Source organism: Pongo pygmaeus, chromosome Y (genome assembly GCF_028885625.2).
Source record: "Pongo pygmaeus isolate AG05252 chromosome Y, NHGRI_mPonPyg2-v2.0_pri, whole genome shotgun sequence".
Classification (NCBI taxonomy): domain Eukaryota; kingdom Metazoa; phylum Chordata; class Mammalia; order Primates; family Hominidae; genus Pongo; species Pongo pygmaeus.
Window position 1 is genome coordinate 6,649,652 of NC_072397.2, and position 13,357 is coordinate 6,663,008.

The following is a 13,357-nucleotide window of genomic DNA, read 5'->3' on the forward strand; positions in this document are numbered from 1 at the left end:
TAGCATCAGAGTGAACAGGCAATCTACAGAATGGAAGAAAAAGTTTGCAACTTATCCAACTGACAAAGGACTAATATCCAGAATCTACAAAGAACTTAAACAGATTTACAATAAAAAAACATACAAGCACATCAAAAAGTGGGTGAAGGATATGAACAGATAATTCTCAAAAGAAGACATTTATGCAGCCAACAAACATATGAAATAAAGCTCATCATCAGTGGTCATTAGAGAAATGCAAATCAAAACCACAATGAGATACCATCTTATGCCCCTTTAGAATGGCAATCATTAAAAACTCAGAAAACAACAGATGTTGGAGAGGATGTGGAGAAATAGGAATGCTTTTACACTGTTGGTGGGAGTGTAAATTAGTTCTACCATTGTGGAAGACAGTGTGGCAATTCCTCCAAGGATCTGGAACTGGAAATATCATTTGACCTAGCAGTCCCATTGGGTATTTACCCAAATCTCTTTGGGTATATACCCAAAGGATTATAAATTATTGTACTATAAAGACACATGCCTATGTAAGTTTATTGTAGCATATTCACAATAGCAATGACTTGTAAGCAACCCAAATGCCCATCAATGATAAACTGCATAACGAAAATGTGACCCTTATCTATTGCAGAATACTATGCAGCCATAAAAAAGGATGTCCTTTGCAGGGACATGGATGAAGTTGGAAACCATCATTCTCAGCAAACTAACACGAGAACAGAAAACCAAACACCACATGTTCTCACTCATAAGTGGGAGTTGAATAGGAGAAAACATAGACACAGGGAGGGGAAAGTCACACACCTGGGCCTGTCGTGGAGTGGGAGGGTAGGAGAGAGATAGCATTAGGAGAAATACCTAATGTAGATGCCAGGCTGAAGAGTGCAGCAAATGACAATGGCATATGTATACCTATGTAACAAACCTGCACGTTCTGCACATGCACCTCAGAACTGAAAGTATATATATTTTTTTAAATAAAGGTACTATAAAGCTATAGTAATTGAGATAGTAGGCAACTCATTTGGGTATAAGTTTGGACTAATGATATATAATTAATTACAGTTGGCCCTTGAACAACACAAGTTTTTGAACCCCTGCACAGTCGAATATTCACTTTTAACTTTTTACTCCCCCAATACTTAACAACTAATAGCCTACTGTTGACTGGAATACTTATCAATAATATAAACAGCTAATTAATGCATCTTTTGTATGTTACATATACAATATGCTGTATTCTCCAAATAAACTAAGTTAGAGAAAAGAAAATGCTATTAAGAAAATCATAAAGAAGAGAAAATACATTTACTCCTCATTAAAGAGAAGTGGATCTTTTTGAAGGTCCTCATCCTCATCTTCATATTTAGTAGGCTGAGGAGGAGGAAGGAGAGGAGAGGTTGGTCTTTCTGTTTCAGGGACGGGTGGTAGAGGTGGAAGAAAAAGGTAGATCTGCACAGCGCAGTTCGGACCTGTGTAGTTCAACAGTCAATTATAAAGAGTTTAGAAATAAATCCTTCAATTTATAGTCAATAGATTTTTTTAAATGCTGCAAAAACAATTAAAGGAGGCAAGGATAGTCTTCTCAATAAATGGTACTGAGACAATTGGTTATTCATATGTAAAAATATGGATTTCAACTCTTACCACTTATTATACCCAAAAATTTACTCAAAATGAATGACAGATGAAAATGTAAGAATTAAAACTCTTAAACTTTTAGGAAACATCAACAACACAGGACAATGGCTTCAGGGCCATGGATAGGGAAAGATTTCATAAATAATAGTATAATAGTTAAAAGAATTGATCAGTTGAACCTCTAAAGGATAATCCTTTAACAAAAAGCATTGATCAGTTGAAAGTCATCAAAATAAAAAACTTTTGCATTTTGAAAGGTATCATTGAGAAAACCAAAAGACAAGCCATAAACTGGGAGAGGAGATTGGCTAACTATATTCCTTATAAAAGACTTTTATCTATAAAATGTGTAAAACAAAACAAAACAATATTCAGTAATAACATACAAATTATTTTTTAATTGGCAAAAATATATTATTAGGCATTTCACCAAAGAGAGTATACATGAGAAGATACTTAATATCATTTTTTGTTATTAGACATTAGCTAAATTAAAACTACAATGAGGTCAGGTGTGGTGGCTTTTGCCTGTAATCCCAAGACATTGGGAGGCCAAAGTGAGTGGATTGTTTGAGGCCAGGAGTTCCACACCATCCTGGCCAATAGGGAAAGACCCCATGTCTACCAAAATACAAAAATTAACCTGGGGTGGCCAGGCTCAGTGGCTCACGCCTGTAATCCCAGCACTTTGGGAGGCCAAGGCAGGCGGATCACGAGGTCAGGAGATAGAGACCATCCTGGTTAATACAGTGAAACCCTGTCTCTACTAAAAATACAAAAAAAAATGAGCCAGGCTTGGTGGCGGCCACCTGTAGTCCCAGCTACTCTGGAGGCTGAGGCAGGAGAATGGCGTGAACCAGGAGGCAGAGCTGGCAGTGAGTCGAGATCTCACCACTGCACTCCAGACTGGGCGACAGAGGGAGAGTCCGTCTGGAAAAAAAAAACAAATTAACCAGAGGTAGTGGTGAAGTCCTGTAGTCCCAGCTACTTGAGAGGCTGAGGCACCAGAATTGCTTAAACCCATGAGGTGGATGGAGGTTGTAGTGAGCCGAGATCACACCATTGCCCACCAGCCTGGCTAACAAAGTGAGACTCTATCTCAAAAACTAAAAACAAATAAACAAAAAAAACCCTACAATGAGACACCATTTTACACCCATTAGTATGGCTGTAACAACAACAACAACAAAAGATATTAGCTGGTAAGCTATTGATGATTGCCTCAATTTCAGAGCCTGTTATTTGTCTATTCAGAGATTCAAATTCTTCCTGGTTTGGAATGTATCCATTTCTTCCAGATTTTCTACTTTATTTGCGTGAGGTGTTTATAGTATTCTCTGATGGTTGTTTGTATTTCTATGAGATCAGTGGTGATATCCCCTTCATCATTTTTTATTGTGTCTATTTGATTCTTCTCTCTTTTCTTCTTTGTTAGTCTTCTTAGCGGTCTATCAACTTTGTTGATCTTTTCAAAAAACCAGCTCCTGGATTCATTAATTTTTTGAAGGGATTTTTGTGTCTTTATTTCCTTCAGTTCTGCTCTTCACAGCCGAATTCTACCAGAGGTACAAAGAGGAGCTTGTACCATTCCTTCTGAAACTATTCCAATCAATAGAAATAGAGGGAATCCTCCCTAACTCATTTTATGAGGCCAGCATCATCCTGATACAAAAGCCTGGCAGAGACACAACCAAAAAAGAGAATTTTAGACCAATATCCCTGATGAACATCAGTGCAAAAATCCTCAATAAAATATTGGGAAACCGAATCCAGCAGCACATCAAAAAGCTTATCCACCGTGATCAAGTGGGCTTCATCCTTGGGATGGAAGGCTGGTTCAACATATGCAAATCAATAAATGTAATCCAGCATATAAACAGAACCAAAGACAAAAACCACATGATTATCTCAATAGATGCAGAAAAGGCCTTTGACAAAATTCAACAACCCTTCATGCTAAAAACTCTCAATAAATAAGGTATTGATGGGAGGTATCTCAAAACAATAAGAGCTATATATGACAAACCCACAGCCAATATCATACTGAATGGGCAAAAACTGGAAGCATTCCTTTTAAAAACTGGCATAAGACAGGGATGCCCTCTCTCACCACTCCTATTCAAGATAGTGTTGGAAGTTTGGGCCAGGGCAATCAGGCAGGAAAAGGAAATAAAGGGTATTCAATTAGGAAAAGAGGAAGTCAAATTATCCCTGTTTGCAGATGACATGATTGTATACTAGAAAACCCCATCCTCTCAGCCCAAAATCTCCTCAAGCTGATAAGCAACTTCAGCAAAGTCTCAGGATAGAAAATCAATGTACAAAAATCACAAGCATTCTTATACACCAATAAGAGACAAACACAGAGCCAAATCATGAGTGAACTCCCATTCACAATTGCTTCAAAGAGAATAAAATACCTAGGAATCCAATTTACAAGGGATGTGAAGGACCTCTTCAAGGAGAACTACAAAACGCTGCTCAATGAAATAAAAGAGGATACAAACAAATGGAAGAACATTCCATGCTCATGGGTAGGAAGAGTCAATATCAAGAAAAATGGCCATACTGCCCAAGGTAATTTATAGATTTAATGCCATCCCCATCAAGCTACCAATGACTTTCTCCATAGAATTGGAAAAACTACTTTAAAGTTCATATGGAACCAAAAGAGATCCCACATCACCAAGTCAATCCTAAGCCAAACAACAAAGCTGGAGTCATCAGGCTACCTGACTTCAAACTATACTACACGGCTACAGTAACCAAAACAGCATGGTACTGGTACCAAAACAGAGATATAGACCAATGGAACAGAACAGAGCCCTCAGAAATAATGCCACATATCTACAACTATCTGATCTTTGACAAACCTGACAAAAACAAGCAACAGGGAGAGGATTCCCTATTTAATAAATGGTGCTGGGAAAACTGGCTAGCCATATGTAGAAAGCTGAAACTGGATCCCTTCCTTACACCTTATACAAAAATTAATTCAAGATGGATTAAAGACTTAAATGTTAGACCTAAAACCATAAAAACCCTAGAAGAAAACCTAGGCAATACCATTCAGGACATAGGCATGGGCAAGGACTTCATGTCTAAAACACCATAAGCAATGGCAACAAAAGCCAAAATTGACAAATGGGATCTAATTAAACTAAAGAGCTTCTGCACAGCAAAGAAACTTCTATCAGAGTGAACAGGCAACCTACAGAAAGGGAGAAAAATTTTGAAACCTACTCATCTGACAAAGGGCTAATATCCAGGATCTACAATGAACTCAAACAAATTTACAAGAAAAAAACAAACAACCCCATCAAAAAGTGGGCAAAGGATATGAACAGACGCTTCTCAAAAGAAGACATTTATGCAGCCAAAAAATACATGAAAAAATGCTCATCATCGCTGGCCATCAGAGAAATGCAAATCAAAACCACAATGAGATACCATCTCACACCAGTTAGAATGGCGATCATTAAAAAGTCAGGAAAAAACAGCTGCTGGAGAGGATGTGGAGAAATAGGAACACTTTTACACGGTTGATGGGACCATAAACTAATTCAACCATTGTGGAAGTCCGTGTGGCGATTCCTCAGGGATCTAGAACTAGAAATACCATTTGACCCAGCCATCCCATTACTGGGTATATACCCAAAGGATTATAAATCATGCTGCTGTGAAGACACATGCTCACGTATGTTTATAGTGGCACTATTCACAATAGCAAAGACTTCCAACCAACCTAAAGGTCCAACAATGATAGATTGGATTAAGAAAATGTGGCACATATACACCATGGAATACTATGCGGTCATTAAAAATGATGAGTTCATGTCCTTTGTAGGGACATGGATGAAACTGGAAACCATCATTCTCAGCAAACTATCGCAAGGACAAAAAACCAAACACCGCATGTTCTTACTTATAGGAGGGAAATGAACAATGAGAACACGTGGACACAAGAAGGGGAACATGACACTCCAGGGACTGTTGTGGGGTGGTGAGGGGGTAGGGATAGCATTAGGAGATATACCTAATGCTAAATGATGAGTTAATGGGTGCAGCACACCAACATGGGTCATGTACACATATGTAACAAATCTGCACGTTGTGCACATGTACCCTAAAACTTAAAGTATAATAATAATAAAATTTAAAAAAACACTATTCTGTAGTAGATAACATCAAAATGGAAGAAAGGGTACTTTTTTTAAACCATAAAAATATAAAAAGATATCAGCAAGTGTTGGCTAGGTAACGGAAAAAATAGAGACCGTTTTTATCACCATTGGTGAGAATGCCAACTATTACAGCTAATTTGGAAAATAATTGGTCAATTTCTTAAAACAAAAACATTAAACATAAATTTGCCTTGTGAAACAGCAATTTCAGCCCTAGATATGTATGCAGAAAGATGAAAATATATATCCACGCAAAAAATGGTACACAGGTACACAGATAATTTTTCATAGCAGCATTATTAATAATAATCAACAAGTAGAAATAAACCAAATGTCACTAAAAATGAATGGATTTAAAACACGTGGTATATCCATCCAATGGAAAATAATTTAGCCTTAAAAAAGTATTGATGCATGGTACAATATGGACGGACACTGAAAATGTTATGTAAAGTAGAAGAAGCCAGACACAAAAGACTACATATTATATGAGTTCATTTATATGAAATGCCTAGAAAAAGACAAATCTTATAAAGACAGAAAGTGGATCAGCAAGGCTGTCTCTCCCACACACCCACCCAACTCTGATTTTAAAGGGTATTAAGCCTTATGAAATGGAAGTTATTTAAGTTTTGTTTGATGTATGGAAACAGCAATATCAAGCCTTGCTTTCAAAATATGTTTAACCTCTTCTGAGTGATGTAGAACGGGAAAGTGTCTTTCACTCGCAAGTATTGGACATGACAGTATTTCCCCTCTGCCTTAATCCACTTACCCTAGAACCCTATAGGAAGGCAAAGACTGTTTTAATTGATTGACACAATTAAAGCTATTAATAGTGGGATATGCACACATGGGCTACATCTGTCTATGAAAAGGAAACGATGGAGCCAATTTTTTAAGTAATTCAAGCAAAATTAAATGTTCACACCTTTTAAACCTGGAAGCTATAAAAAGCAAAATGGCACTCTGTACACAAAGAGCATAGCCTAATTTTTGCTATCTTTAAGGCTCTTCCTGCATTTTGCCTATATTAAATTTCCTATGCAGATATTATTGAGGTGATCAGGTAGGTGACTTTAATTTTTATTTTCTATAACAAATTCAAATTCTATAACGTTCAAGTAATATTTAATAACTATTGTAAACACAGAGGACATAGTCTATAATATTTTGTCCTGACTTAAATACTTATTGCAAGTAGTAGATGTTAATAGAAGAAAACAATACTGAATAATGGGTAGTTGTTCTTTAAACATGGAGTAGTGGTAAATCTTAGTGATTTAGGGACATTTCTAACTTTTAGAGATTGTGCAATTTCAAGTTCCTAATGCATGCAATTAATGTTATTTTTCTGATAGTTTGATTAAAGTCCTCCCATGTTTGCTGTATGTGTTTTTGCTTGCCTTATGAAAATATCTAACCATAGTGTATCAGTAACATTTCAAAAATATATTTAAATTATAATAAGTTCAAATCAAAGTACTGTCAAATATGCCATATGCGTTTCTTTTAAGAATGTGGGAGATACCTTTAATAATTTTATTTTCTCTTTTTTTAAAACTCACATTAGCATTTTTTGCAATAGCATCCTTTTAACTCCCAACTGCATATCCACAGTATAACTAATATTTTTTACAAGTAACATAGTAACATTCTGAATTTGTTCTTCTTGACATCTTTATGTTTATATGCATTTTGCATTTCCCTATCTCATTTTTTTGAAATCCAAATGTAACCAATTTCAAGTTTTTGTGTTACATTCATTTTTTTTTTCTTTTACTAGGTAGCATCTTTCTCTTTTCTGGATTTCTTGCAAACATATTGTTTCTGAATTCTCTTTCATCACTTTATTTTCCTTTTCAATATCACCCCAGGAACCAACATAAAGAGAAACGCAGATGATATAACCAGTAATGAACATGGTGAAGATGAAGGTATTTTTTGTTTTTTCAAAGCTCAACCTTGATGCATGATTTTATATCTATCTATCTCTCTCTCTTTTTTTTTTTTAATTTCAACCTGTTTTTCCTCTGCGTATTTAACTCTAGTACACTTTGGTGTGCTTCTTTATTTTCTTCTTGTATAGAAACCGCTGTCATTTTTAAACCCAGTTACCATATACTGGAAACAAATCACTGTGCAAAGTATAAACATTGTTTCTATACATGAAAATAGTAATGAAATACTGTTTACAGAGAAGCCCACCTTTTTTTTTTTTCTTTTTTTGGCTTGGTCCCAGGAAGAAAAAATAGAATTTTAAAGTATGCATGTATAGTCTCTTTTATCCCTTCCAAATGTTATTTTGTAAGTTATTATACTACTTTGGAGCTTCGGTCTTCCTAATTAGTTTTGCAAACTGTAAAACTCTGCAGCACGTTATAATAATTTTTTCATGGGACTGAAATTTCAATTTTGTTTGTTTGATTTGGTATTCTTTGCAAACATATTGATTCCAACATAGGCATCCAATAATCTGCTCACAGTGAAGTACATCAAAAAGCGTTTTAACAAGATGCTGTTGTTAACGAGCCCTGATGCTTTCAGTACTGCCTTTTACAACATTTAAAGAAAAAAATAAGAAGTAGCCCAGAACTGAAAAAGGACAAAAAGCTAGCTATGTGCATCTTTGTTTTCACACCACGGTTCTTTGAAAACATGTTTCTCCTTAAAATGTTTTATTGCTTAAAGTTTCTTTTTTGGGTGACAAAATTGCTTAATATGTTATCTACCAGTAGTGGAAATATTTTTCATAAAGATGGAAGGTCAGAGAGGTCATGCAGAAAACATACACACTGTTTTTCTCTCCTTTGTATAGAAGAAATTTGTATTTGTTTTTGTTGTTTTAAAAGGGGAGAAGCAACAAGAAAGTACTCAAGCAAGCCCTTCCTCATTGATAAGGCTCTATACGATTAGCTAACTGCACATTTTTTCCCATCTGGGTAGCAAAATGTATGGAATTCTATTTATTTTTCCTAAACAACAAGGTCCTGGCTGGACCTTTGGGTCCCTGTCTGAAAGGCCAAGCCCAAAAGTGAGTGTTGCATTATCCTTGCTGGTTAAGCCCCATTTCCTTGAAAGCGTCTTTTGACCAGTTCTAGTAGTTGCTCCCCTCCTTGCTTATCTTCATAAATCAACTGTTCTCCAAGAAAAGAAGTCTTGCCAACACTCTTTTCATGCCTGGTCTTCCCTTAACATTTTGATTATTACTGAGCCCATAGGGTTGTCATTGCCTCAAGTAGCTCTCTAAGAGGTCTCGATTCTGATGGTGGTAGAAATTCAAGTACCCCTTCTTTGATAAATGCTTCCAAATGCCTGACATTTTATCAGTATTGAGCAAATACATAAAAATGAAATAAACTTTTGTTCTTCATACTGTATACTGCTGTAATTTGTATCCTTTTTGGTCTCCTCTAACATACTTCCTTTTGATAATTAAGATCTGTTTTCACATTATTCCCAGTGAATGTTTATTACCATGAAAATGCCATCTAATTTTCTCTTAATATTGATAAGCTGTGATTTTTTTACTTTGCTTTAATATAACAACAATTATTACTTTCACAAGTTCAAGAGAATCTTGTTCTATGTTTTATGAAAGGTAAGGGATGTTAATTTCACACATTTTCAAAGGGAGCACTTTAAAGCAGCCCTTCAAAATCTCTGCTTATTCTTTTTACCACAATTTGCTAGCCAACTGCTGGTAGTGGTAAAAGAAATGAGGCCAAAAATGGGAAATTAGGAACCAGAAAGAAGAAGTGGATCATGAGAAAAGCCATTTCTTATTCATATAGCAGAAGTCATTTCCCACAGAGTATGATGAATAAGTGATTAATAGAAGATTTTTACTTTATATTTGAATTTTATGTGAGAAAATAAAAGACACTTTTCTGCCGTGGATTAAATATCTGCAAGTAAATACTTGGGTAACTTGACACTCTTTTGTATGCTTTTACTGTGACCAATGGGTATGTCATGTCTTCTGTATGCACCCAGTAAAATTGTGATCATAATTCATTCAAATTGGAGCCACCATCCCAATGATGGTAACTCATATCCTCAGAATTCCTTTCTCATATTTCAAAAGTGTCCCTCTGAATTATGAGGGGAAAAAAATCTTTATTAAAGAAAAAAGTGAAAATAAATATGCATGGATACTTGGATTTTTCTTTTGGTAACAAATATACTTACATTATTTGTATACACACACACACACACACATACACACACACACATATCTGTATCTAGAAATATTTATAGGGGAGGTCAGTTTTCTGAAGATTAAATGCAGCCCTAATGGCAGATTAATGTTATAAACACGTTGTTTAATCACAAGTTTTCAGAGAGCAGGCTCCGCAGATAGTCTCTAACTTCCTATCATTACAAATCACTATTTTTATATCATTGTTAATGTAAATAATAAAGTAAATTATGAAGAGGAATCATTGGTTGCAAGTCACCATAGGAGTTTATAGTCCCTGTGAAAATATAAAGCATTTAAATAATTTGGATGCTTTTACCATTTTTTATTACATCTCTTTAATTTTTGTCACTTAAATATGTTAGGATGATAATGATACTATAATCACTGGAACAAAGACATTTGCTTGGACATCTTTTCTTTTTTTCCCCATTTTTGTTCTGTTAATAATTTTTAACTATAGCTTTTACTTTCTTGTCGTTATCTGTCCCTTATCGATCATCGATAGTTTCACTATTTTTATGTTTTTATTGTTAAATTGAAGATGAATCTGTACAGTTACTTGTGAATTAAGATGCAGCTAAGTTAAAATCAAGTATAATTTTGAAGCTGATTTAACATTTAACTAGATGATTAAATATATTTTTTCAGGTGCTTCTTCAATTTAAATCAAATTTTACGGTTTCAGCGAAATTTAGGAAATATGTACTTTACCTAAAAACTTTTCTTTTAGTGCTTTAGATATATACAGAAGCTTAAATTAGTAGAGTATCCCAAACATCCAGTTGCTTCTCAAAATAGCATTTCCAGAAACAGAAAATGTAATAGCATTAGTCATGTTCCTTAGAAACTCTTATCAAGTGTCATATCATCCATAAAAATTCATTTGCTTACTTGAAGTCAAAATAAGGAAATCAGTGAATCTCCTTTGTTCTTAATTTAGCATCAGTGAGTGAGTCCGTAAGATTCTTTACAGTGTTTCCGTACTTGGCTTTTTTTCCAGATATTCATGAACAAAACAGTAAGAAGCCAGTTATGGTCTATATCCATGGGGGATCTTACATGGAGGGCACCGGTAACATGATTGATGGCAGCATTTTGGCCAGCTATGGGAATGTCATCGTTATCACCATTAACTACCGTCTGGGAATACTAGGTAAGTGATTTCATCATATGAACGACTCAGCAGGAGGAAACATGAAAGTTCCACTTCTTATTTTGACGGGACTCATGGATTTGAATCCTGTTGTTCCAGTTCCTGGTTAATTCCACTTTACAGTATTCATTTTATGTGATCAGATACGTTTTTTCATTTTATTATCTTCATACAACATGACCATTTTATTGTTTTATGATTTTTTTCCTTTCGCTTCTGATCCAATAATTTTTTTCTTGTGGAAGTTGAATCCCTTTTCAAACAAATGGCCACTTGAAGTTCATCAAGATAAAATGAAATTTTATTTAAAGCATGTTTCTTCTTTGGAATTAAATGAATGTGTATTTATCTACATAAGCGTGTATAATGAGCACATATTTGGTGATATGATAATTAGTAATGGCCATAGATCTTAGCTTTCTCGTCTGATTGTGTTACTATATGAATTAGTATATTGTATGGAGGAAAAGATTTTATCCAGTTCCCTAACTGATTATGTTGAGGCTTTGGAAGATCTGCTGTTTAGGTTCTATTAGCTGACTTTTTTTTGCATTTGATAATCTACAATTAAAGGCCAAGTACATGGAAATTCAAGTTTATTTCTTCCTTGTTTAGATGTTTCATTCATTGTCTTCTAATTGTGGGTTGGAAAATTAAGTTACAACTTCAGAGTAAGATTTCAATACCTTCTTAGATGACCTTTCCTGCTGTTGGTTAGTTTGTGAATAATATTCCTAGATCTCTGTAAAAACATTTGTTTTCTGGGTAAAAATCCATTAAAATGATGTAGAAAATAAAATTTTAACAAATTATTCAATTCTCTACATGTAGGTTAGCTTGAATGGAGTTATTTTATATTTGTTGCATGCATTTGATCTTGAATTGAAACCTATGGTTTAAGAAAATCTGCGTATCTTTATATTTTTAACAGACTGTCAGAGTTATAAAAGCAAAACATTAGAGTTCTACAGTATAGTTTTTTTTGTTTAGATCTTTCATGGGCATTTAAAATCACTCATTATGAAGGAACCATAAACCATGGTTTTCTAAGAGGTGTGCTGAATTTTGCAACTGGCTGGCATGTTTTCTAAATGATCCTGTAATCTTCATGCATTAGGTTTTTTTCATAACAAATCATGACAAATTTTCTCTTTAAACAAGAGGAATTTACTTTCTCATAATTTGGGAAACCAGATGTTCAAAATAAAGGTGTTGGCAGGGCTGTCTTTCCCTGGGTAGCTCCAGAACAAGATTCTTTCTTGCCTTTTCAGCTTCTGGTGGCCCTGGTGTTTGTTGCTATCTTCACAACACTGTCTTCCCTGTATTGCATGTGTCCTCTCTCCTTTTCTTTTCCTTTCTTTTCTTTTCTATTTTTTTTGGGGGGGTGGGGGGATAGAATCTCTGTCACCCAGGCTGGAGTGCAGTGGCATGATGGCTCACTGCAACCTCTGCCTCCCAGTTCAAGCAATTCTCTGGCCTCAGCCTTCTGAGTAGCTGGGATTACAGGCACCTACCACCATGCCTAGCTAACTTTTATATTTTTTTAGTAGTCATGGGGTTTCACCATGGTGGCCAGGCTGGTCTCGAATTCCTGACCTTAGGTAATCCACCCCCGTCGGCCTCCCAAAGTACTAGGATTACAGGTGTTGGTGACCTTGCCAGGCCTCCTTTCCTTGTGAGGATACCAGTCATTGGATTTAGGGTTTATCCTAAATTCAGGATAATTGTATCTGAAGATCCTTAACTAATTATGTCTGCAAGACCCTATCTTCAAATTGGATCACATTCATAGTTTCCAGGTAGAAATGTATTTTTGGAGGATATTGCTCAACCCACTCCACCCAATCCATGATTATTGCAATATGTATGTGTGAACATAGGTGCTTTCAGATGATTTCATTCCATATGTGTGCACAACCACTGTGTTCAGGATTCCACCTTGCTTTCTACTTACTAGGCCACACTCTGGTAAGATGATCTGAGGACAGTCTGGAATTCTTCTTCTCTTTGCATTCAAATAATATAGTCATGCAGTATCTAAAAGTTTATTCCCTGAGCCTTTAAAATTTCTCCATCAGTTTGACAAGGAGTAAAAGTGTTTTTCCCCACTTGTCACAAAACTTGTGCTTTTGCTTCAGCAATACACAGAGCTATATTTCACATTTTCTTCTC

The 13,357-nt window shown here is 35.3% G+C and overlaps 1 protein-coding gene across 14 annotated transcripts in view; it reads left to right on the forward strand.

The window, feature by feature from the left end:
* The window catches only part of LOC129025937 (neuroligin-4, X-linked), a 292,127-nt gene that overhangs the window by 139,559 nt on the left and 139,211 nt on the right, over positions 1-13,357 (forward strand). For 9 of the 14 annotated variants that reach the window (XM_063661009.1, XM_063661007.1, XM_063661001.1 and 6 more), the window contains 2 exons: positions 7,706-7,765; positions 11,033-11,185. In XM_063661009.1, coding sequence (XP_063517079.1) covers positions 7,706-7,765; positions 11,033-11,185 — 213 coding nt within the window. The remainder of the gene's footprint in view (positions 1-7,705; positions 7,766-11,032; positions 11,186-13,357) is intronic. The other 5 variants (XM_063661012.1, XM_054473482.2, XM_054473481.2 and 2 more) reach the window with 1 other exon arrangement.